This window comes from Aspergillus undulatus, assembly GCF_047715775.1.
Source record: "Aspergillus undulatus strain CBS 261.88 unplaced genomic scaffold BDV17scaffold_19, whole genome shotgun sequence".
Lineage (NCBI taxonomy): Eukaryota > Fungi > Ascomycota > Eurotiomycetes > Eurotiales > Aspergillaceae > Aspergillus > Aspergillus undulatus.
In genome coordinates, this window is record NW_027396623.1 from 88297 (window position 1) to 112987 (window position 24691).

The 24691-nt window shown below is 51.1% G+C and overlaps 6 protein-coding genes and 3 non-coding genes across 9 annotated transcripts; 6 read left to right on the forward strand and 3 right to left on the reverse strand.

The window, feature by feature from the left end:
* Positions 1-1734: 1734 nt before the first annotated feature.
* On the forward strand, positions 1735-6036 carry BDV17DRAFT_57089 (guanine nucleotide exchange factor). The gene is made up of 2 exons (XM_073764800.1): positions 1735-1871; positions 2073-6036. Exon 2 carries the CDS (start codon positions 2283-2285, stop codon positions 5787-5789), a length of 3507 nt encoding a protein of 1168 aa, XP_073616367.1. The 5' UTR covers positions 1735-1871; positions 2073-2282; the 3' UTR covers positions 5790-6036.
* Positions 6037-7919: 1883 nt separating this feature from the next.
* On the forward strand, positions 7920-7993 carry BDV17DRAFT_t71. Its single transcript has one exon. It is a non-coding gene; the product is annotated as a tRNA-Val (tRNA).
* A 776-nt stretch (positions 7994-8769) lies between these two features.
* Positions 8770-8843, reverse strand: BDV17DRAFT_t73. The gene has a single exon. It is a non-coding gene; the product is annotated as a tRNA-Val (tRNA).
* A 607-nt stretch (positions 8844-9450) lies between these two features.
* On the forward strand, positions 9451-11932 carry BDV17DRAFT_57123 (uncharacterized protein). Its single transcript, XM_073764801.1, has 2 exons — positions 9451-9845; positions 10013-11932. The coding sequence occupies exons 1-2, from the start codon at positions 9633-9635 to the stop codon at positions 11765-11767; spliced, it is 1968 nt and encodes a 655-aa protein (XP_073616368.1). The 5' UTR covers positions 9451-9632; the 3' UTR covers positions 11768-11932.
* A 354-nt stretch (positions 11933-12286) lies between these two features.
* On the forward strand, positions 12287-13370 carry BDV17DRAFT_290546 (uncharacterized protein; the record flags this gene model as incomplete). Its single annotated transcript, XM_073761934.1, has 3 exons — positions 12287-12429; positions 12965-13163; positions 13215-13370. 3 exons carry the CDS (start codon positions 12287-12289, stop codon positions 13368-13370), a joined length of 498 nt encoding a protein of 165 aa, XP_073616369.1.
* A 1317-nt stretch (positions 13371-14687) lies between these two features.
* BDV17DRAFT_t72 lies at positions 14688-14778 on the forward strand. The gene has a single exon. It is a non-coding gene; the product is annotated as a tRNA-Phe (tRNA).
* Positions 14779-15278: 500 nt separating this feature from the next.
* On the reverse strand, positions 15279-18162 carry BDV17DRAFT_261128 (Zn(II)2Cys6 transcription factor). Its single transcript, XM_073757628.1, has 5 exons — positions 17997-18162; positions 17910-17933; positions 17244-17832; positions 16455-17194; positions 15279-16393 (listed from the first exon to the last, which is right to left on the reverse strand). Exons 1-5 carry the CDS (start codon positions 18012-18014, stop codon positions 15530-15532), a joined length of 2235 nt encoding a protein of 744 aa, XP_073616370.1. The 5' UTR covers positions 18015-18162; the 3' UTR covers positions 15279-15529.
* Positions 18163-18382: 220 nt separating this feature from the next.
* On the reverse strand, positions 18383-22107 carry chsC (chitin synthase C). Its single transcript, XM_073757629.1, has 6 exons — positions 21394-22107; positions 20984-21345; positions 20271-20934; positions 20030-20212; positions 19153-19982; positions 18383-19078 (listed from the first exon to the last, which is right to left on the reverse strand). Exons 1-6 carry the CDS (start codon positions 21863-21865, stop codon positions 18941-18943), a joined length of 2649 nt encoding a protein of 882 aa, XP_073616371.1. The 5' UTR covers positions 21866-22107; the 3' UTR covers positions 18383-18940.
* A 125-nt stretch (positions 22108-22232) lies between these two features.
* Positions 22233-24595, forward strand: BDV17DRAFT_261141 (uncharacterized protein). The gene is made up of 5 exons (XM_073757630.1): positions 22233-22842; positions 22904-23014; positions 23076-23264; positions 23345-24004; positions 24076-24595. The coding sequence occupies exons 1-5, from the start codon at positions 22627-22629 to the stop codon at positions 24253-24255; spliced, it is 1356 nt and encodes a 451-aa protein (XP_073616372.1). The 5' UTR covers positions 22233-22626; the 3' UTR covers positions 24256-24595.
* The last annotated feature ends 96 nt before the right edge of the window (positions 24596-24691 follow it).

Here is a 24691-nt window from a genome sequence, read left to right on the forward strand (position 1 = left end):
TTGTTGTCCTTGTGCAAAAGCGCAGGCGAAGGAATTGGCTGGACTCGAACTTCTCGACCAACTCGAGTGGCAATGCAACGTATACTAAGGCAGAATCTCGATCTCAAATATCCAAGTATAGCTCGACGATGGCATGACCAGGCTACAGAATATATTAATGTTGGAGCAACTTTGAGGCTAACTGCTTACATACTAGACTGGGTCTTGATGCTTGAAGGCCAAGTTTTTCCCGGCCAGCGTCGTCCCACACAGTCCAGACTCATCTCAGTCAGACCTAAAAATTGAGATCCTTCTCCAGTTACCAAAGAGACGGACTTTTGGTTGTGGGGAGCACCATCCGACTGGTCAGACCGCTAATTTTCTGGGGACACTAGAGCAGAACAGGCAACCTCAAGTGCAGCTCGAAGAGAGTGCGAGAACAATCCGGTTACAACTGCAACAACTATTCGGTAACTACGGAGGTCCTTGTCGCAGCCTTGGGTCTGGCGTCCGTCAACCTTGGGATGGCGCGCGTCGATGGCCCATTATTTGGCCGCGGAACCAGAGCACATCAGGACAATAATGTCAACAACTGAGATTGAACAGGTCACCAGCAATATATTATCCCTGAAAACGAGACCTCAGGCTGCAGTTCAAGGCTGCGGCGAGGGGCTTTGCCACCACAGCCCGATGCAGGCAAAATAATATTTTTAATCAGAATTAATCAAGTTAGTCTGGATTTGGCGGATGCAATTCCCGTCTCCGTAAGACCGTCAGAGCTGCTCCTGCAGCGCTAATTTAGCACAATAATAATGCCGCTCATTATGCTTCTAGACGGTCGACGCGAACCCCCTGCTGCTGCAGCTGCTGTTTTGCTTTGGACTGTTAGTTAATGCACACCGACTGTGATGTCAAGAAAGATGCACCGTGGAAAGAGACTCGACCAGGGGTCGGATAAATAACAGTCGCAATAAGAAGAGCCAGCGAATGACAAGAGCACGGCCGGCACAGGGTGTGATGGCCGATCGTCGACAGGCCGGTGCGCCCCGAAGAGGTTAGCAGCGTGATGCTTTTTCTAGTTTATAATATTATTCTCAGAGCGAGCGATCTTCCTGGCTGCTCCTGCGGTGGGCTTTAGTGGCTAATCTTAGTGTTAGCGCAACAGTTAGTAGTTCACGGTCCACGGTTCAAGTCCCTTGGGCGTTGGTCTGGCTTCCCCCTCCTCCATATTATCACGCCTTCCCTTCCCGTCCTCAACCTTCCGACCTCTCCTCCTCTCCTCTTCTCCCCTCTTCACTGTCGCTCTTCTTTGCCCACTCTCCATTCCCTTCCCTTCCCCTCCTCCCAGCAGCAGGTTGGACTGACTTCATTGTCGTCCCCTCGAGTCGTTCCTTCGTTCTGCTTTTAGTTACGCACTGTCGAGTCACCGTGTCTTGGTCGATCAGTGGCCCTTGCTTTCTACACCGCGACCTCCGTACATTAGCTTTCGCCGCCGACGACCCTTTCCTCCTTCCCTTGGTCATTTGCGCTTGCACCCTCGTCGATCGGGATCGGATTCGCTGGACGGGAGACAATTGATTTGTTCACTTCGTTGTTATATATAGACTTTGAGTCGGCCTAGATTCGGTCCTTGCATTGCCAGACAGTGCACCAGCGGAGGAAACTGCAATTGAGTTGCGTCATTGGAAGATATTCGGGCTCGGTTGTTACTACGGATCCTTGATTGGTTTCCTTTTCTCCTACCGTCGTCAATTCCCCGTCCCTCGTGCCTGTCGACGACTTGACTGCCTCGTTCGACTGCTTCAGGAACGTGCCCTTTTTTACCAACTATCAGAACAAACTACAGTTGCGCTTGTTCTGCCTTGTCCGTTTAATTTGTTCGAACTTACTAGGTACGTTGGCAGCTCAGGCTAACTTAGCAACCGGTTGCCCTACTCCAGCATTCCTCCCATTCCTGACTCCCTAGAACCCCATTACGACATTCTTCCCCCCGGTGATCTGCGCCGCAACCCTAGTCAAAACATTGGCCATCCCTCTCAAACACTTTCCCAGCCGCTTTGGAAGAAGGAATACCAGTTGACGAAATGTTCTAGTGTTGGGTGGTGACTGCGCGCAATTATCTCCAACCACTCTCTTTCGACCCCCACACCGTCTTTCGACCCCAGCTCTATAGTAATCGCTCTCTACGCTGGTTTTTCGATTGTGAGAGGATGCTCATTGATTTTACTACCTGTTAAACACTGGTCACATGGGGCCTCGACCCGTACGGAATTATATACGTTTTACATGCTGGAACATACGAAATGGATCGGGATCAGATGCAGCCACACATTGCGCCATTGAAGATCGAGAAGGGAGGCTCCAACTCGCGACCTGCATTGAACCGCTTCTATTCGAACGATCACCAGATCACTCCTCCTACAACGCCTCATACTACCCAAAACACCGTCATGGATCGCTCAGACTCAAACCGGACGGTCTTTCACAACTACCTTCGCGCGTTCTACCCCTTTCACCCGACTGGAGACGTTTCTCCTTCGACCGTCACTTTGCCATTAGATCAGGGCGACATCGTTTTGGTACACTCCGTTCACACCAATGGCTGGGCCGACGGCACACTTCTGGACTCAGGCGCTCGGGGCTGGTTACCCACCAACTATTGCGAGGCATACGACCAGGTTCCGATGCGCCCACTGCTGAAGGCTCTGACGGACTTTTGGGATATTATTCGTGGAGGATGCGGATCTCCGTTGATGGACTTTGGTAACCAAGATCTAGTACGAGGCCTGATTGCGGGAGTCCGAGTCCTGCTGGAGAAGTCAGAATGTCTCACCCGCGACTCACCCTTGGTGAAAAGTCAGGACGGCCTACGACGGAACCGCAAAGCACTTCTTTCTGATCTTACGTCGCTGGTTCGGACGACGAAGAAATTCCAGGAAATCTCGAGCGGCCAGCCAATGGAAGATGAGGTCGAGTACATGGTGGACGAGATGTTGCTGAAAGCCTTCCGAATCGTGACTCGGGGTGTTCGCTTCCTCGATGTTTGGAACGAAGAGGTAGGTCTCAGCAGGGCGATTGCGGAACTGGAGCAACAACAATCAGCTCACGACCAACCCCCTACGCCTTCATCCGAGACCTTTTCGCTCACGGACACCACCTCTGAGAATGGAACGGAGCGAAACGAATCGAGACTGCTCAGCCGGAGTCGACTCGAGAGCCGGATGGAAAGTCGTCTGGAAAGTCGATTGGATATGAGTCGGGCGTCGACACGGATGGACGCGTTTGACTCACAACCCCGCCCGATGTCAACGACGAACAAACGCATTTCGGTCTCGCACCGGATGTCTTGCACCGGCCCAGCCGCCTCCGCCCGAAACCCAAACATCACCTCCGAGCGTCTGGCCTCGACATACGATGCTTTCCTCGGCGTCTTGGGCTCTTTCATTGGCCTCCATTTGCAGTCACGGTCCTCGACGGAGCTGGTTGTGACCACCGAGCAGGCCGTGCGGTCTTGCCGCGGACTCCTGACGGTCATTGAGGCTGTGTGTGAGCATGATGCGCAGGGGAGCTCGCTCTTGGAGCAGGCTAGAGACGGGATGTACGAGCGTCTGTCGGAACTGGTTTTCGCCGCCCGCGATGCCTTCCGACCGGCTCACTCTCCTGACGATGAGCTCGTGTTCATGCCAGATGAAGGGAAGCGCCTAGTTGATGCGGCAACCGATTGCGTCCGAGCGGCAGGCAACTGCATGGCCAAAGCCCGCCTGGTGCTCGAGCAGAGCGGCGACTTCGAGCTCGCCAACAGCGAAGAAGCTGAAAATGGTGAAGCCCCTTTTGCGCCAGTCGAGGAGAACTCTACCCCACAGCCGCAGCGCACGGCCGATGTGGCAGAGCAACGTCCCCAGGATATGGCTCGACTACCGCCGCCTCCTCTGCAAATCCCCCATCCCCACAACGCTTCCTCCCCGTCCACTCCTGGACTAACAGATGATACGACTCCCTGCTCCTTCCAATCACGCAATGGTGCTACTACCCCTGCCACCACCGAACCCTCATCCTTCAACTCCTCCGTCCTCTCTCCTAGCTATGACAGGCAATTCTTCCCTTCATCTCCTCAAGATGGTTCGTTCAACGACTGCTTCCGTCGCGACAGTCAAGCCAAGTCCGAGTTCAGCGACTCCTTCAGCCGGGGCGTCACCAGCAATGCAAGCAGTTTCACCTACAACAACCTCCGTGACTCGGAAATGAGCGGTGTGTCTCAGACGTCGACCAGGGCTACTTCTCCCGACATTGGCATGGTGCCGTCGCTCAAGGGCAGTGTGAGCTATTCCACTCTTGCCGAAGAAAACGAAGAGTTGGAAGCCGATGTCTTGGAAAAGACATATGCCCATGAATTGATCTTCAAGGATGGGCATGTGATGGGCGGTAGCCTTCGGGCTCTGGTTGAGAAGTTGACTGCGCACCAGTCGACTCCGGACGCAATGTTCGTCTCGACCTTCTACCTTACTTTCCGTCTCTTCGCTTCACCGATCGAGTTTGCCGAGGCTCTCGTCGACCGATTCAACTACATCGGAGACACCCCCAATGCCGCTTCGCCCGTCCGGTTGCGCGTGTACAACGTCTTCAAGGGTTGGCTTGAGTCGCATTGGCGCCACGACTGTGACAACGTCGCCTTGGATTTCATTGTTGACTTCGCCAATAACCTCCTGATGCGAACGCTCGCAACTGCGGCACACCGTCTGCTGGAACTGACTGACAAGGTCTCGAAGCTTCAAGGACCGGTCGTCCCTCGCCTTGTTTCTTCAATGGGCAAGACCAACACTGCGACCGCGCAGTATATTCACCCTGACACACCGCTTCCGTCGCCTCTGCTCGGAAAAAAGGAGATTGGTCTGCTCGGCCGATGGAGGAATGGCGAGGGTGCTATCACCATCCTCGACTTCGACCCATTAGAGCTCGCGCGGCAGTTCACCATCAAGGAGTCGCGTATCTTCTGTGCCATCCTTCCCGAGGAATTGCTAGCGACGGAGTGGATGAAGAAGACTGGATCGCTCGCAGTCAATGTCCGAGCGATGTCTACCCTGTCGACTGATCTCGCTCACCTGGTTGCGGACTCTATCCTCCAACTCGAGGAGCCGAAGAAGCGCGCTACTATCATCAAGCAGTGGGTCAAGATTGCGAACAAGTGCTTGGAGCTGAACAATTACGACTCGCTCATGGCGATTATCTGCTCTCTCAACTCGTCCATGATATCTCGTCTGCGCCGCACCTGGGAGGTTGTCTCGCAGAAGACCAAGACGACGCTGGAGTACCTGCGCGGTATCGTCGATGTTTCTCGCAACTACGCCGTTCTCCGCCAGCGTCTGCAGAACCACGTTCCTCCTTGTTTGCCCTTTGTCGGCACCTACTTGACTGACCTCACCTTTGTCGACCACGGCAACCAGGCCGTTCGCAACCTGTCAACCTCTGAAGGCGATATGTCGGTGATCAACTTTGACAAGCATGTCAAGACTGCCCGCATTATCAGCGAGCTGCAACGCTTCCAGATTCCGTACCGGCTGACGGAAGTCCCAGAGCTGCAGGCTTGGATGCAAAGCGAGCTGGTGCGCGTACGATCCAACGGCGAGAAGAGTCTGCAGACCTTTTACCGGCGGTCGCTCGTCCTCGAGCCGCGTGAAGCACCGACTCCCCGTTCCACAATGCACTCTGAGGCCAGCTCCTCGTCGTCATTGCTCGAGAACGCCAAAGACAAGTTCGACTTTTTGTCGTGGACCAATACCTCGAAAGCCAAGTCAGTAACGACCAATGGCTGATCCATCTACCATATACCTACCCTCTCATTACATCTACTACCTCCACCTACTCCCTCTCTCTCTCTTGATGACTTATGACTTTTCTTCTCTGATGTCTTAATGGCGACCTTCTCTTGTGAATATCTTCCTGTCAGTCATTGCGGATACCTTTCTTAATTGTTTTATTGGCCTTGTTTTATTACCCTCACTGGATATTTCTTATTGTTTGTTTGACTCAGCAGCGACGGCGGGCAAAAGGGATTTTTAAAGTATGGGCACATACAGGATAGAGCCTCCCGGCTCGACTGGTTAACTATATAAAGGGAATCCGGAAGGCAAAGTCACGAGACGCAACGCTCTGATGATTGTCGCCTGTCGGTCACTGTTTGATTTCTGCATTGTTTAGTTGGAAGCACTATTAATTGTTTGGCATCGATACCTTGGGAATGGAATCATTGGGAGGACCTTGGGAGGAGTTACTGACAGCAAGGCTGTATTTGTATTGTATATAGTCAATGGATAATTATCTCAAATCATTCTCCTCGAGTGTATGTAGATGGCATGTGAACCGTAGAAATACCACTCAAGGTATCCTCTGTAAAAGATGGCACATTGCACCTAGGCCCAATGCAATGCAACTATCTTTTAACAAGTGGACATCAACACCTCCGTCTGCGACATATTGAATTGCGGAACTCTCACTGTGACCGCCACCAGACGCAATAAGCAATGTAAGCGCCAAGTACAAGAAAATGTCAGCTAACCAATCCAGTGGATAAACAAAATCCGCTCCACGCTCAGTAATCTCAGACCGGACCTGCGTGGCCTAGAGTAGAGTGGTGCTGTCTCGGGAAATGATGTGGAAGCTGCCGGCCTCTTTGACGTTTTACGCTGGTGGCCGCTACAAGTATATTATGATCAGGCAGGGTGCCTGATTCAACAGAGAGTTAGTTACACACTTTCAGCTGGCTAATCAGACTTCGTCACTGCCTTCTTCAGCAGCGCTCTCAGCACTTGTAATCTCTCCTCCTCATCCTCCTCCTTTAGAAGCCAAATTGCTTATATAAAGAACCCTGCTATCATGGCCATGGTCATTCGCAATCCGCGTTGGCGGCGAGAGTTTCGTTTCGCCACTAAACGTGTCCTTTGCGCCGAACCGAACACCTGAGCGTCCTTCGTGGTGTGGATTCTGTCTGACCCTCCATCATAGGTATCGAAACAAGCAAACTGCATCCCGGAAAGGTAAGGCCATATTGTGCTCAAAGCGGGATCCTATATCAAGGATTTAGGTAATGCTCTGCAGTCCTGATTCGCAATGAAGCTCTTGGATTCTCTGTCTATACTGACCCCGCCCCGTCTGGTAATATCCATAATATCCATCTATCCTTCGTCAAAGCATCAGAGTTATGGCCCGAACCCCGAGCTTTGGAGTCCGAAAGGTAATGCAGAAGCCTGATAGGATGGACACAGCGTAACTAGTAGGGAATCCGTCGTTTCCCTTTTAACTAGTTAGCTAGTTATTAGCACACTGGGCTTGGCATAGCTGGGAGACTGACTGGCTAGCTTGTAGGACGAGGTGTAGATATATTTCTGCCAAACTATAGCTATGAATAGCTTAGGGGCGCCATGGGGTATCCAGGGCAGCATCTAGTAGTTTGCTAGCAGTGATTGATCCCCTTGGCTAGCGTGACTTCATCAATGGCGCCATTGAAGAGAGAGCTCGAGCTGCCGAGCCAAATTGCTAATTACCTGGAATGCTTTCCCAAAGTATAAATTTCTTTGTTATACGAAAGTTAATCTTTCTCCTTGGTCCCTAGGCATTCATTAATGTTTGAATTGTGGAGGTGCGCCACATGTATACAAGGCATGACAACACCTAAACCCGGATATGGTAGGAATATATATGGAGCTGTCAAGCTGAGTTGGGTCCCTCGAGATTCCAGAGCGGTATCAAAATCCCCAAATTAAAATAAAGCGCTATTTAAACCAAAAATCAGGACAATTTCGTCTATCTATACCATCCATTTACCCCTTCCCACCATTGGCTGGCTGACTAAAGCATCCCATGGAGGTACCTGCCTAGAAATGGAAGCAAATAGATATATTTGCCTAGGGTTATATAAGCAAGAATTCTACCCTAATTTTAACAATGGCTGGTTGGTGTAGTTGGTTATCACGTATCGTTAACACCGATAAGGTCGCCGGATCGAGCCCGGCACTGGTCATTTTTGCTCATCTGTCATGATAGACATGGATGGCGGTGTTTTTTTGCCATTGAAGTGAATTGTGCGTATACTGTCAACCCTGATTGGCGGGTCTCTTCTCAGCTTACCGATAGACTCGTCCCTCCGCCAGGCGCAGTTCTCATCGAACATGCTCTATTATATTCTTTATGTCCCTTAGTCATAACCCAGCGACGATTAAATGCTGGCAGATCGTGTACACGGGTCACGCCACCTCAAAAACGTGGACGCGTGACACTCATCCCCTGCACATGACCGCCAAGCCTATTAATCAGCAAAAACGTGACACGCGACCTTTGTGAAATACAACAATAATACCTCTAGAATTCAATTACTTGAAGTTACCCAAACGTATCATTAAGCCCAAAGCCTAATAGGAATTGTGCTGTAGACAGTTAATAAGCATTTGGAATCTAGTATTAGTCATAATCATCTATAAAATACTTGTTAACTGCTTAAGCAGAACTGCTATATATATATTAATACTGAAATAGGTGCTGCGGCTTGAAAGATATTACAGAGCCATAAAGGGTGAAGCGTACATCATCTTACTGCCAAGACCATTAATAAGCAGGAACGTGGTGCGCGACTGAAAGAACGAGGCGTGGTCACCTGCAACTACTGGCGGATCGAGTAAGCGCTTGGACGAACAAGGCATTGGGCGCGAACAGAACCATGCCAACGGAGGAGAGTGGAACACCGGGACATCCTCTGAATAGAGCGAAGGTAAAAATAATATGGAAATTAAAAAATTTTAATGACCAGTGCCGGGCTCGATCCGGCGACCTTATCGGTGTTAACGATACGTGATAACCAACTACACCAACCAGCCAATTATTGAGATATGTTTAAAACTTTGCTTATCTCAAGTTATTAACAAATAACCAAGAACTTTAAAGAGGCACACCCCTCAATCCACAGGCATCCATATACTAGTCATATGTTCCCAAAGCACTAAATGTGTATCAGGTCGATTATTACTTGTTGGATCTTAACTGCTCTATCCAAATATTCATGTTCCGAACAGTTCAACCAGACAACGTTCAATATCTACATTATGAGTATCGATATATATCCTATGGTAGAGGCCCGGGTGCACAGCTCAAATCCCGGTTGACGACAACACCGAGAAGCGGAACAAACTGGAAAATGATAATAAACTGGTCATTTTATATATTTTTAGCACTCTCATTCATCTCATTCACCTTTCTGTCACAAGTTATATTATTTACTATTTATGCAAGCGTGACGGTGAGGATGCCTAAACAGAAGTATTTGAAATGACAATCCAACTCCAGCACCAATGGTTTGACGCTCCGAGCCGCACAGCCGCGGCCCAAGAGTCGCCCATTATGCATTAATAATGCATGAATTAATCCACGTGACCGTGAAGAAGATAGCGCCTGAAAACTGGAATCTGGAATCTGGAATCTAGAGGATATCAGCCCACCATCCCTTCTCCACTCGTTTATCTTCATTTTCGACGCTGGACCCTGACCCGGGGCTTGCAAGTTCCCAGGCGCGAAACTATTTGTGCGACTGGACTGCGACGTCAACGCTTTGACAGAGACATCTCTTTTAAGGGTCTTCTTCAGCCGAGGCTTAAGGTTTAGGGGCGGATATGACCATGACCATGACCATGGCTCCCGAGTCTGAGCCTCCTGGCTCGGGCTCTGAACCTGCGACTGCGGAAAGGAAAACCGGGGAAATTGGAGAGACGGAAAAAGTCGCCATCATCGGCTCAGGAATGGCTGGTCTCGTAACAGCGCATCTCCTTTCGCGGGCGAGAGATCTTCAGGGAGGGAGGAGGTTCGAGGTTGAGGTTTTGGAAATGGTAATGCTTTCTCCTTGTTCTTTATTTTTTATTGTTTTTTTTTTTTTTTTTTTTTTTTTTTTTTTTTTTTTTTTTTTTTTTTTTTTTTTTTTTTTTTTTTTTTTTGTGAGGGATTTTGAGTGGTTCTTGGTTTTGGTTTTGGTTGTGCTAATTGCACGAGGGTATAGCAAGATGTGCTTTCGTTGGATTCGGCGAGTTATTCGCTTCCTAGTTCTACTGCCAGTGCCAGCAGACCGTCGAAGTTAAGTTCGGGGTCAAATTCAAGGTCAAGGGCAAGCTCTGAGACGCTTGTCTCGCTCTCGCTCTGCGCCGAGAAGAAGGCAGTGGATCAGAAGGGTGCAGTTCATGAAGTTGAAGATGTCCATGGTCATGCTCATGCCAATGGTAATGGCAATGAAATTGCCATCGAGAAGAAAGAAAAGGAAAATGGCCAACGGGTCGACCTCCCCATGCGCGCCTTTGCAGCGGGGTACTACGACAACCTGCTGAAGATGTACACCTACCTCGGCGTGAAGTTCGCGGAGCCGAGGTTTGTTTATAGTCTTTCGACGGTGTCGGCGGATTCACTATCACCGTCTGCCAAAGTTCGAGGGAAAGGTTCCGATGGAGCTGGGCAGGCGTACTTCATCCACTCGTCAAACAACCACATCTTACCGCCCATTCGACCGGACGGTGTTGGGCTGCTGACGTACCTGCTTGAGATAATGTACCTGCTTTTTTGGTATGCGTGGTTTACGGGAGCTTGTTTCTTCGTTGCGCCGAAGTCAACACCATCACCACAACCAAGCAATTCACACGCCAAAAAGCCCACTCCTTCTGGCACAAGATCAGGATCAGGCGAGACCCTTGCCTCCTACCTCCACCGAATCCACATCCCAACCTACTACCGAAACCGGTACTTCCTCCCCCTCATGTCAAGCATAACAACATGCACGCACGAGCAACTGCTCGAGTTCCCGGCGAGCGATATTATCGGGTACGCGGTGCAGACGTTCCGCAAGCCGCATTATACTGTTACCGGCGGGGTGCAGGAGGCCGAGGGACGGTTGGCGGGTCGGTTGACTGTGAGGTTTGGGACGAGGGTTACGAGTGTTGAGAGTATTGGGGGTCGGGATTCAAATGGAAGTGGGAGTGGGAGGGTACGGGTTTCGTGGGCATCTAGGGCGCAGGCGCAGGAAGCTGAACAGGGCGAGGGTGAGGGCGCGGAAAAAACAGGAGAGAACGTCTACGACCGCGTTATCATAGCCGTGACGCCCGACGTCCTAGGCAAGATCTTTGCTCCGCTAAGAGAGAGCATGAAGTTGGTTCCGACGACGAAAGTCGCCACAATCGTGCATAGGGACTTCGATAGGGTAAGGGGGGTTAGCGCGTCAATGGGGGATGATAAGCGGTTACAAAGGCGGAACTTCAGGTCTCTCCTATCCGACGAAGACAAATCACCATTATCAACAACAACAAAGCTTGCTTCGACCCCGCCTTCCTCTTCGGCTTCCCCACCCCTAACAGCAATGCACATGCTCACAACCTCCTACCCCGACGGCGCAACCCGCACCGAGTCTATCCACGAGCACCCAGCTAACGTGCTAGTAAGCACATACGCGATGGACGGGATAGCCGAGGAGAGAATCCTCCACCGGGTGCAGTTCACGCGGGTGCTGAGAGACTCGACGAGTCGGGATGTCGTGAATTCCATATTTGATAAGCGCACATCCACGTCCACGTCCAATCTGAACAGACCCCCCGGTTTTGATGGTTTTGAGGGGAAGGAGAAGGAGAAAATCACAGACTGGAAAAGCGGCGACGGCAACGTCCACGTCGTTGGTGGGTGGTGCTGGGATGGGATGGTGCTATTGGAGGGGTGCATTGTTTCTGCTATGAGGGTTGCGGAGGATTTGGGTGTTGAGGTGCCTTGGCTGGGATGAACAGGACGAGCAGGTATGAGCGGGAATGGGATGGGATGGATGTATATATGATGGTTATGTGAATAACGATCTTAGCTTAATTAGCTTAGTATATCAGCGTCGCATACATGCAATAGACTAATCGATAATCACTCTATCTTACTTTTCCATCCAGCCAGATTCCATATTCCTCCTCATCCCATACTGGTAACATCACCACCACCACCTCCAACCCCAGCCCTATCCTTGTCTTAACCAGTGATCCTTATCCCGTGTGGAGCATAAAGCTTGGAGAGCATGGAGTAGGGCTAGCTACGTCAAGTCTCTCTAGTGTATGTATAGTGCCTTATCACGCAATCAAGTCCACGTCCGCATCCAAATCCCGAAGCACGCGGCGCGGCGAAGAACCCTAACAGTCTAGCCCAGCGCAGTGCACTGCATAAAGAATGCCCGAGTTCTGCCAATACTTAACTAGCTAGCCTTCCTACGTATTCTGTGTATCGGAGCTCCCGTGGTAGGCTACCTAACGCACGCTACAGCATGGCGCAAAAATCACCCATCCGAAGCGTCGCGATCATCGGCACCGGTCCGGCGGGTGCTATTGCAATTGATGCATTCGCGCATGAAGCTGCATTGAAGCAGATTAGGGTGCTTGAGAGGAGGGAGGGGGCTGGTGGATGTTGGTAGCTCATCCATCCATGATTTCTTTCTTCCTGTCGCATACGAATATGTGGTTGTAACTGATTTCGACTTCGACTTTTGTCAGGCTCTTCAACGAACAAGATCAAAACCCAACCCTTCTAAAGCCTGACTCCCTCGCGTCTCTTTTCCTCTCGAACCCCCGAAGTCCCATCTCTCCCAGTCCCCTCACCCGAATCCCTCTCCGGCATATTTTCGCGCTCGAAACAAGAAAGACACACATCAACCCCCGTGTACGCAAACCTCCACGCGAACATCGACGCGGAAATAATGAAATTCAGCCAAGGGGGTGTCTCTGAGATCCGAAGCCAAGCATCAATCAATCTACGCGGACCCGACACGCCGTTCCGGCATCATTCTGTGATAAGGGGGTATATCGAGGGTCTTTTTAAGTGAAACGGGTGTGAAGAGTTAGTTGAGCATAGGACGACGGTGGAACTTGCATAGAAGGTTAAATTTCAAGAAAGACGACAGAAATGGAGATAGCGAGAAGGAGGGATGGCTATTAACCCTGCGAAGGGAAATCCCAAACCAAGATCAGGATCACTATCACGATTACTGGTGGCAGGAACACTTCGATGCCCTGGTCATTGCGACAGGTCACTACAGCCTGCCTTATATCCCGCATATTCCCAGACTAAGAGAGTTTGCTGCGGCACAGCCAGGGTCTGTTCTGCATACCAAGGCGTTTCGGGATGCGGAGAGGTTTCGTGGGATGGTATGTATACTGACCAACCAACTACCCTACTTGACTAGCAGTGTTTCCCAGCGTGTCCTAACAGTCGGAGCACCCGTCTCAGCCGCTGGCGCAGCCGTATCCCTAATAAACACCGCCAAAGACCCCATCTACGCGTCAGTGCGAAGCGAGCGCGGTCTTCCCCATGAATCCAGCCTAAATGGAGCCGATTTGGCCTCTGGACGGTGATTAATGCGTTCGCGGTGTGTTATCACCCTGTGCATAATGTTTGGGTGCAGGTTAATTGTTCTGGGTGGGATGAGAGGAGTATTGCTATTTCGTGAGTTTGATTTCTCTTATGCTATTGGTACTGTCTTACCAGGGCGAAATGGGTTGAGAAGAGCGGGATGCTAATATAACTTGGCTGGTGCACGCAGGATGTGGGTGATGAGCGCTATATTGGGCCTTTTGGCCGGGATGCAGATTTTTAGGCCTGAGGGTTCGCCGACGTATGCCTTGTCCTCCTCCTCCTTTCCCAAGTCAGGCATCACCAGACCAGAACTGACAATCCATTAGGTACCACAATGGCCTGATAATTATGATTGCTCCCGTATCATCGGGTCTTGTACTAGCTATTGTCCAGGAAGCGGTCTACCTTGTGCTCAATGCGCGGCAACGAAGGAGAGGTGGGAAGACATTGTATACACCTTGAACAAATGGCGGAAATCCTTTAGATACATATAGCAAGAATGAATCATGTATGGCATAATGCTTCATGTAAATTCTCTGTTTGCGCGTACGTTCGAAGGCAGCCACGATACCTCAAAACTAGTCAGCAAGGCCAAAAAAACAAAACAACAACAGTAGGAGCTTTTGACCTAGGTGATTCACAAGACCGCCGAGCAAGAAGCTGGCAATGGGAGCGACTACACGCAAATAAAATCGTCTTAAGGACTCGGTTTTGGTCTTGTCCTTATTGTATGCAGGAGTACGTGAGATATCAACGCCAAATTCGTCGAATATTAAGTTAGGTTGTTTGCGAGGGGACCAAAACTTGGGGAAAGCGGTTGCAGTACCTACCTCGCGAACTCAATTCCTAGTTGCTTGCTGGCTCTGTCTCTCTATTCCCTTTGCAAGTCAGGTTTGGGTATTGGTTGTAGAATTAAGTATTCGACTGTCAGTCGCCCTCTGTGGAAATATTCAATTTACCTTTTTCTTTTCTGCACTCTGGCGTGGCTGTTGTCTCTATGGTGAGATTCATAGAGTCGAATGAAGGTCGTGTTGTTGCACCGGTAAACCGGAAGACGGTATCAAACTATATTTCTGGCATTAGGAGTCAGAGCCGCGATCCTCTTCTTCGTACCTCCACCATTTTACACAAGCCACTATATGCCCAGTAGTATCGTGAGATTCTCCTTGGAAACCAAACCTACCAATAAATAGCACAAACCAGCCACAGCTGGGTTGAACTGATCACTCTATCGGCTGTAGTATCTCACGTGCAGGTCCATCAACTGGAAGGAATTGTCTTCATAGAAACAAAATAAACACCCCCTTTCAACAAAAGGGGTGATAGCTCAGTTGGGAGAGCGCACGACTGAAGTTTCAACTTGGTCACTATATCGTGAGGTCGCCGGTTCAATCCCGGCTCATCCCATTTCCTTTTTCCCTTTTCCTTTTTTTTCCCCTTGTTTTTGCGTATCAATCTTTTTCACCTCCCCAACCTACCTACCTAACTTAACTGCCAAACCACCCCGGGTCGTCGCTTGGTTGATTGGTTAGTTGTCTGTCTGTCTATCCTCCACGCGCACTCGCAGGATGATATCCATCCAATATGGGGTGAATTATCCAAAACAAGCATACTAACCAGTCTCCTATCCAATAATTATACCTAGTCGCCGCTAGTGTAAGCGGGATTTGGCCTCTGAAACCTCGCCAGACAACGAAGGAATGAACCAACCAATCAACAACGCTTTGCCCCCAAGGACCGCCAGGGGAGGGATATCTAGTGCCTCGCTTCCAGCCTCGGGTTTGACTTTCTACGGAGCTTTTGACAGGAAAAGAGGCAGTAGATCGGGACCTCGGGACGTCCAAAAATCTAGTAAAATAGATTTTGGCGCCTTGGATGATATGTATGTAGGTAGGCAAACCGAAGACCGACACCGACCAACCTATATATGGTTCTCCCGTTGCGAGACCTGGTACTTGCATCTAGATCCGCCAATAAACATGAACACGCAGGACATCAAATACAACTGCACCTCGCTCGCGGTCTTGGATACGCAGCCATGCCTGGAGGCTACATATAGATGCAGGGAAAGGGAGCCTCGAGCCCCGACCGGCGAAGCGAAAAGGTCTCTTTTCATTCCGGAGAACGTATATGTGTATATGTACATGGTAACAACAGCCTAATAACTCAAGAAATCCTCAAAAACCAACGAGAACGCCCCTTCATCTCCCTCAACCTCTTGCTGTCCTTGTCCTGACCCCAAGCCAAATCCCTGAGCGTGCGCGAAGTCCAGCCCGCTGCCGATAAGCGCCGGTAAAGGGAACGATAGCGCGTCCTGCGCGCTTGTTGTCGTTCCTAAAGGCGCAGACATGGGTGTGAAATCTGCGGCTGATGATGATAACGGAATCAGCCCAAGGGCATCTGCATTTGCATTTGCCTCTGCACTCTCACTTGGATTTGCATCTTCGTTTCCCAAACACATGTTGATATTGGTGACCCGGGCACTCCCACTATCTTGACTATAAACATGACGATCGCTCCTACTCTCACCCCCAGTAACCATCCCGAAAAAGAACCCCCTGCTCAGCGCGACGAATTCATCAAGGAGGCTCTGCATCGCCGCGATGGGCGGACTAAGACTTCCCGATTGCGCCAAACATTGCGAGACGGCAGATAAAATGGCAAAGTCTCCCGCGTGCGACGTCGCAATGGCATTACAGAAGAGGGCAATGCATGCTGTGATTGGGTAGTAGAGGAGCGTCCAGTGTAGATATGCGACCGTCTTCTGGCGATCGCTGGATGCGCAGAGAGTTAGGAGGGCGCCGAGTCCGCGGCGCGCGGAGTCGAGGTAGGTCTCTACTGGAGTGGTGGTTTGGTTGTGCATGTTTCTGTCGCTATTGCCAGTATTGTTGTTTTGATGTTGACCGAGGACGATCTGGCGGATGTGAAGGAGGTTGGTGAGGATGCAGTGGTAGGCGAAGTCGAGAGTTGCGATCTCGGAGGCTGGGTCAAGGCCTATCCAACTTGGGGAGGGCGGTTTGATCTGGAACAATCTGATTAGATCCCACTTTCTTGCTGACGGCATAGGGTAGGGGGGGAGGTACCTGATTGATATCGCGTCGGATACCCTCCATCTTTTGTAGAAGGCGAATGCCGACGCCGTTCGGGAAATGAAAGGCATTTTCTCGACCTGCCTTAGTAGGATCGTTCAAGAAGGGGATCATGACATCCTGGACCTTAGCGAGGTCTAGGTATATAAGGATGAGTTTTGACACGGTGACATGAGTCGGTGGAGGGCCGATCACCGCGTCAGGCTCGAGATGAAGAATGCGTGGTCCACCGAACTTCCAGGCGTAGTTTCTGTCCAGCATGAAGCACCACATGAAGCAGTAGTATTCGGCCTCTGTGAGGCTCTCCATGTTCGCGGCGCCCGGGTGAAGACCGATGTCCATGGCTACCCTGCACGCGGTCTTGGCAAGCTCGCGGCAGGCATTGGTATCGCCTGACCCTTGATGCAGGAATATGCCGCAGAGTAGAGCCTGGAGGAGGGTGAGTGAGGGTTTGGTAACGAGAGGGATCTGTTTCAGCGTAGCCTTTGCGGTCTCGCGGTAGAGCAGAGCGCTTTGGCAGAGACGCTGGGCGAGGTCATCGTCGTCGGCGCCAGTGCCGAGCGTAGCGTTGAGGAACTTGAACGCGACGGAGTTGACGCAGATGGTGTAGAGAATGTCATCAGGAGGCGTAGCGGTGTTGGAGAGTATAGCTAGACCCATTGCTTTAAGGTTCTCTTTGCCGACATGGCGGAAGTAGTCTGAGATGAAGGAGCCGAACTTGTCGCTGCCGATGTCTGCATCACTTAGCAATGGACAATACAGGAAGGGACGATAGAGATGAACCTTTCAACATCCACAGCAAGAGTTCAGCCGAAGGGATATACCGCTGTCCCTCGTCAGCCGCGCTTGCTGTCTGCTCCAAACTCCCGAGAATTCGGCCAGCAACAGACAACGCCGACTCCAGCGCCCGACGCCTCGTCCAGGTGAGATCTAGGGTGTGATCAGGCTGCTTCCGATTAATCATCTGAGTCTCTGTCAAGGGGACAATCGACATCCAGCTCTGGAGGTCAAAGTTGATGTTCATGTTGATGTTCAGGTTCATATTCATGTCCATGTCCAATCGACCAAAGAGCATGAGTCGCTGGTCTTCTGACATACCAAAAGACTCAGCATTTCTAATTTGGCCTGGGAGGTTGAGGCCGGTATCGCTGGACGTTGCCTGAGACTGAGACTGAGCCTGACTCTGATATTGAGGCGGTTGAGAGACAGGAGGAGTCGGTCCGCGCTGGTGATCAGCAGCAGTGATTGCTCGTCCTCGTCTGCGATACGCGCTAAGATCTCTCTTAGGAAGCCTCCTCATGCCCCGACTACGGGTGCACGCGGTGTTCTGGTCCATGCAGTTTCCGCAGGGGTCATTTCGGTCGCATCGCACCTGCCATCAATGTATGTTAGTACACCTGCAGCAACCGCAGCCGGGAAGGTACATGGCCGAAAACCAGGATAGGATACCTTTCGCGAATGGCACGAATCGCACTGGTATTGTTAGCACACGCTGTGAGCAAGAGGAAGAGGAAGAGGAAAAGTAAGGGGGCATACCACGCGGCGGCTGAGCATGTTGGAGATCAGCCCTAACGATTGTACGATCGCCGGCTATGTATATACAGTCAGGAGCCAGGACGAGCTGGAGAAAACTTGTCTCAGGGATATAACAGGGCAGCTCCACACATGAGAATCGACCAAGAATATGCAGCGGAACCTGATTTATAGGATAAGAACATAGGTCAAGAGAAAGGAGTTAAAGCACAGTGTCTCAAAAAACAGAGGCAAAAAGTTCAACGGTGCTGCTAGTGCCAAGGTCCTAACGCACCAAGAGAGCTCCAGAGATGGAGAAGACTGCGCCTTGATCCGAATATATCCCGTCCAATCAGATCTTCACGTTGCGATTGACAACCTTTTCTTCAGCTAGGGCTGGTGCGCCATCTCGGAGCCCGAGGGTCCCGGCTACAGACCATACGAAGTATACATACGATTACTGTTAGTAGATTGCACCGCCACGTATATTTAGTTTTGACTTTGATTATAAGTACGGGCAAGGGACACGTTGGATTGGGAGCACCTAGATGTCCGGCATATCCCCCACGACCAGCGGGAGTCAAAGTTAATTCCTAACCTTTGATATAGTTTTGTAGTCTCCATGGAGAGTTTAACTTCTCATGGAACGGAAAGAACCACCACCTTTGCAACCCAAGATACAACAAAGTGCAACCTTGAAATGCGAATCCAATGTCCCAGTCATTAGGTTGGCTATGTAGTATATGTATACAGATCTAGATTCGAGGCGAGTCCAGTCTCAAACCGAAACTAGATAAATGAAAAAAGAACAAAAAACAAACAAACAAACAAACGAAAAAAGGAGACACCAGCAAGCCCGGAAACGCGCAATAAAAGGTCAACTGTCATAGATGGAAAGAGAGGTGCAATTTCGAATTGAAAGACAATAAATTGATGAAGTCGCAGCGTATCGTATCACATCGTAAGTTTTACCGTCTCTTCATAACGCACAGCACACCCGTCTTAACGAGGAAATACATCGCGCCGCAGAAACGGAAGACCGAGAGCGCGGATGTCGCCCACAGCAGGGCCTTGAAGTACCATGCTGTCCGGACGGTTGATTCATTCTAACAGAGACATCAATTAGCACACCCCTCAACGCGGTTTGCAAAGGGAGTTGTTGGAAGAAGGCTGGACTCACCGTAAGACAAAGCGTACTAACCCCCCCATTCGTAATCAACAACACAAGCAACGTATTACTCAAGGTCCAAGTGAGCACAAGATTCGTGCGAAACGTCTTATAACTATCATCGAGAGAGACACTCTTATCCGGTTCAGGCTCCTTATACTCGGCTAGAGCGCGTCGGACGGTCATCTCAAACTCGGTGTCGATATCAGCCTGCGGTTTATCGAGTTCTTCAACGAATGTACTCTTTGCCCCGTCGCCCGATTTAGTTTGCGCCGAAGGCAAGGAACTAGCGGCGTTATCGGACCCCTTCGTTCCCCACGAGACATCGTGCCAGTTGCAGAAGGCGTACACGTTCAGCACGTTGATTGTGCTTGGCATGCCGAGGAAGTAAGCCCAGGATGAAGTGATGAGGTGCCACGGGTCGCAGTAGAGGATCGAGCCGACCAGATACGTCCCGTAGGTAGCAGCGAGTGCAATAAGGACAAGCCCAGTCGTGGAAGTGAAGAAACTAGCGATGAAGCCGCCGGCGCCGTTATCGAAGTCGAGATCGATGTTCCCGCCGCTGAAGGCTTGCGCGACGAGGTAGAAGGATAAAACGAGGATGTAGGCCTGCACGATGGCGAAGTAGAGGAACGAGAGGATGTAGGGGATTTGGGAGCCCTTGGGGCGGTTTCCCAGCGCGAGGAAGAACTGGTGCATTAGGAAGATGAGGTATAGGATTTTGGCGACGTTGTTGACGATAGGTGTGGCGTCGTTGCCAAACGGCCAGCCTTTGTATTTGTTTGTTGCGCTGGGCGTGCCGACGATGTCCATGATGACGGAGGTGGTTAACCAGTATGAGGCTGTCGACGTTAGTAATATCGGAAGAATGGAGAGGGAGAGGACATACCGAGTGAGAACCACGTCATGATAAGCTGACAGATGTTGTAGACCAATTGCACATGCAGGAAGAAGAGTCGGATGATGTTGTGCCCGCTCTTGTAGATGCGCGAGAAGTGCATGACCGCGTACAGACTGGCCGCGAAAGAGCCGTTTAGCCATCGGCGCCGTTGACTCAGGAATTCCGGCGGTGCTATCTCAGTCAGTGTCTATTCACACTTTTCCGACCGAACAACAGGTTGGGAACTCACCTTCCGGCACGTCAGTCTCACCCTTACTCGCCTTGACATAACTAAGCGTCCACTTCTGCCCAGCCTTGGCCACAAGCTCAAAGCAGAGAATCCGATCCTCAGCCAAAAACATATTCTTCTTGAAGATATTCATTCCCTCAATTCCCTTCTTCCCCAATCGCTTGGACAGCGTATGGTCACCATGGAAGTACTGCTCCAGCGGCCTTCCCATGATCGCGCGATACCGATACGCAGAGAACGCACCAGGAAGCACAGAAACATACCCGAAGACCGATTCAAGCGGTTTATCGAGGATATTCGAAATTTTGTACTCGAAGTTCTGCGCCGCAACGAGCGGGTTCTTGAGCTTCCCCCACTTAGGGCCGAGGAGGGCGTGGATCTCGCCGCATGCGCCGCCGAGGTTCTTGTTGTTGTAGAAGCCTTCCCAGAGTGCCAACAGGGATTTATGGCCTGGTTTTGTGCCGGCGTCGATCAGGACGCATACCTCTGGATTGAGGATCCGACCGAACGCGTTGAAGAGCCAGCGGTGGGAATTGATTTTCTTGCTGTTCTTTTGCTTCAGGCAGAAGATCATTTGTACGGGCGGGAGGTTGTACGAGTCGTTGGCGTGCGGGCGGACGAGTTGGAGGTTGGGCGTTATTGATAGCTGCGTTGTGTATTCGAACTGCGACCGTTAGTACCGCATTCCCAAAAAGAGACTTTCAAAGACGTACGATATGAGCTGCGGTCTCTTTCCCGTCGATATCATGCTTCATGATTCCATCCTGATAAATGCCCACCGTGGCCAGCAGATCAAGGGTCTCCTTGTCGCACGGACTGATCCCGTCAAAGACAAGACAGACCACAATCTTCTGCCAGGCCGGCCCACCTTTGTTCCAGAACTGCGTTTTCTTCAGGTTGACAATGTCGCGGATATTCTGCATTACACCGTGCAGCGTTCTCGCCGTCAGGACCTTGTCTTCATTGTAGTATGTGATCGCAATCAGCAGCTCGGTGTACCGATTGTACATGGACGCACGGAGGTTGTACCCATTGCGGAGGGTGAAATCATCGGGGTCGCAGGTCGCCGCGGTATCTATCTCTGTTAGCCTTCAACCCAAGAAAGAAGCTCTGGTTGTGTTACATCGCAAATGGGTAAACTCCTCCGGACTTCCCCCCGGCGCCTCGCGATACTGCGGCTCAACCGAGTTCAGAATCGCACTGGGCACAGGATGATCAACGGACAAGACCGTCCCCTTGACCAATTTCACCCGTCTGGTCGGATACCGTCGCAGGCCGCCCGCCTGGCGGCGCTGCCAGGAGGAGACGTCGTTGGAGGTGGCCTCTGAAGGTGCCTGAGGGTACGACATATCGAGAGGGTTCAGCTCGAGGTTGGGATCGTAATTCGGGTGTCGATATTCAGATTGGTAAGGTGTGCTCGTGGCGGTGCCGGTCGCAGCGCCAGGTCCAGGTGCAGTGGCAGTTCCGGTGGCCCAGGGCGGAGTTGTGGTGCGAAGACTGGGGTCGTCGGAGAGCTGGAGAGGCGAGCGAGAGGGCGATCGCGAGTGCGAGTAGGGAGAGGAGGTGGTGTTTGCTTCATAGCTGCCGTGAAACATGGGCTAAAAATATCTCACTCAGTTGGTGTCGCAGGAGAAGAAGTCAGTGGAAAGTGTGAACTGAACTCACAGAGTCGTGGTACTGAGAGGGGTCTCCAAACGGAGTCTCGTCGGGATTCAGCGGCTCATACGAGCGGCGCCGACTGTTTGGGTCCATGGTGTTGCCAGGACGAACGCAAAGCTGATGGTGGTGATGGTGAGATTGAGATGGGGAGATGGAGAAGAGGAAGAGAGAAAAGCTGGGAGACCACACGTGGATCCAATGACACATGTGATGTGAGACATCAGCATGAATTATTCATGAATATTATTCTTTGGATGCTGCCACATACGTCGTGCCCTGTTTGAGTGGGAGCCGAATCTCCAATGATGATCCAGGGTCCCAGCGATCGGGCCCCACTGCCCCCACTGCTATGCCGATCCAATCGTGCCGTTGTTAATGGACTGCCAAAAATAGCCGGAGAGGGTGTGCCCTGCGTCTATGGGGTACGTATTCCCCCCCAGAGTCGGGACTCTGGGGACGGTCGGCCTCATCCCTTCGGTCACTGGCGACTGCTCACTACGCCGACCCGTTAAGGCGGTCGCGTTCGTGTCGATGCCGTAGTATGATGTATGCCGAATTCAAACTGCGCAGTCAATGGCCCTCGTCAGCTCTACTAGATAAATATGAATTCAGACTCATTGCTATTCCTAGACCTCCAGCTGCTGCACCTGACTGACTCTGGGTCAGATTCAGACAGGCAAAGACGAATCTCACCTCTATGTTGTCCCAAGTGGAGCGCCTCATCGCACCATCGCGCATCGATGTCCGAATCCACCTCTGTAGGCAGCCGCCTGCTTACGGGGCCGGGGATGAAATCGCTGGGAATGTTGTCCTTGCTTGCGGCTCACAAGTAGATATCTCTAGTATATCGATAAAGCTATCGGGGTTGGCTACCTCGCGGGTGCAGTCGGGGAGGCTCACCGAGTCACATCAGGTACGTTTCTTTCTCGTCCATATCCATAAAGAGACAAATATAATGACTTGATCAATCGCAGCTCTGCAAGATAACCGAGCAATTATTCCCACCGACCAAATGCTCGACGTCGTTTACGCCCCGGGCTGTCACCGTTCCCCCGGGGGAGCATGTCTTTCCTTTCTCCATCAAAGTGGGTTTCTCCGTGTTTGCTCTATCTATTTACTTCTTCTTTGTTTGTTGAAATCAGACAGTTTCCGCAAGCAGCACAATGCCACAGATCTACTGCGTCTTCCTGCGAACAAAGAAAGTCCCATCTCCATACCCAGCTCCAACGCGGCTTACCTCCCTCGACGGGCGGCAGCAGATCCCCAGATGAGGTCAAGTACGTCCTCGAAACGACAGTCCGGCAGGACGGCCTCATCCGGGCGACAAAGAGAGCTGTACGTGCCTACTCTCCTGACCTGCAGTCACCTGGATCCAGGTTCTTTGTTATCATCTTTGATCTAATGCTGCGCAACAGACCCGAGATATATCCCTCACCACAAACAGCACAACCATAGCACCAACGGGGCGAGATCCCCAAAGTGTAACAAAGCACATCATCTGCAGCGCAGGTCCAGATCCAGGTCCAGATCCAGATGAAGATGAAGATACCCCAGTACCACCATACTCACAATCATACCCATACCCATACCCACATCTACCTTCTCGCCTCCCGCCATCGCTATTGACTTCGACATCAACATGTACAATCAAAGCAACCCTACTCGACGGCCCTTTCCTCGTCCGAGGCCATCCAATCCCCCTAGCGGTAGAAATGACACGGGCCAAGACGACCTCAAACTCAAACCCAACTCCAAGGCACTACGCCCACGAAGCCATGCTGCATGACTTTCAATCGATGCTCCTTGAGACCACTGACATACGCGCGCGGGGTGTAACTGAATCCGCGACGCGGCCGGTAGTTGTGCAGACTATGGCAAATTTCCGGGAACCGTTTGTGCCGGTGGAAGCTTCGTCAGGGTGCGTACCAGGATGTGAGCGAATGTTGAGGCTTGATGGGCGTCTATGGAGTCAATATACCGTGCCGGATTCTCTATCACCGTCTTTTGAGACGTGTAATCTTGCGAGACGGTATAAGCTTGAGATTCGGTTGGGGATTCAGTTTGCGCGGGGTAATGTGAGTGTCTCTCCCCCCACCATATATACTTCAGCTAAGCAGAGATGACTAACATTGGTCGTGCGGTCTAGATGAGAATTGTCGAGTTCCAGTTCCCCATCCATGTAGCCTCGCCGGCTGGGACGGATTCAGCAGGGACAGGATCAGTGGTCGAGGCGGCGCCGAGGGACTCTGGAATCGCTATGCCGGCACCGGAGTATCGCGAGAAAGTCGTCTACGGGAAAGAAGTGGAGGGTGCTGGAGAGTACTAGGACTACTAGTTGATTAGCTTGTCTCATCGCTAGGTAGTAGATACCCGACTCTATGGATCTCGTTGGGTTTAGCTGCCTCGTCCGGCGCATACCACACATAGCAAGAAGCGGAAGCATATAGACGACTTGAATCTCAAAATCAGACCGATGTCTGCTTACGAGAGTACTCCCGTGGCCCAGGCTATACATGTAGATCCAAAGTTCCAGACCGGCCTCGCCTCTGACCCACCCTGGAAAGAAGCGCTAATCACTCACATACAGTGGCCTCAGTGGATCTACCTTGTATATCAGAAGCCGCTAGGGGCCGTTGAGAAACTGTTGAGAAGGAGCGCGAGTCTAGTGATAATAACGGCCTTACATCAAATAGATAGAAAGTATTAAATAAATATGTGTATAAATTAGGAACAGTCAAACATTGAAATGTAACATAAGAAAA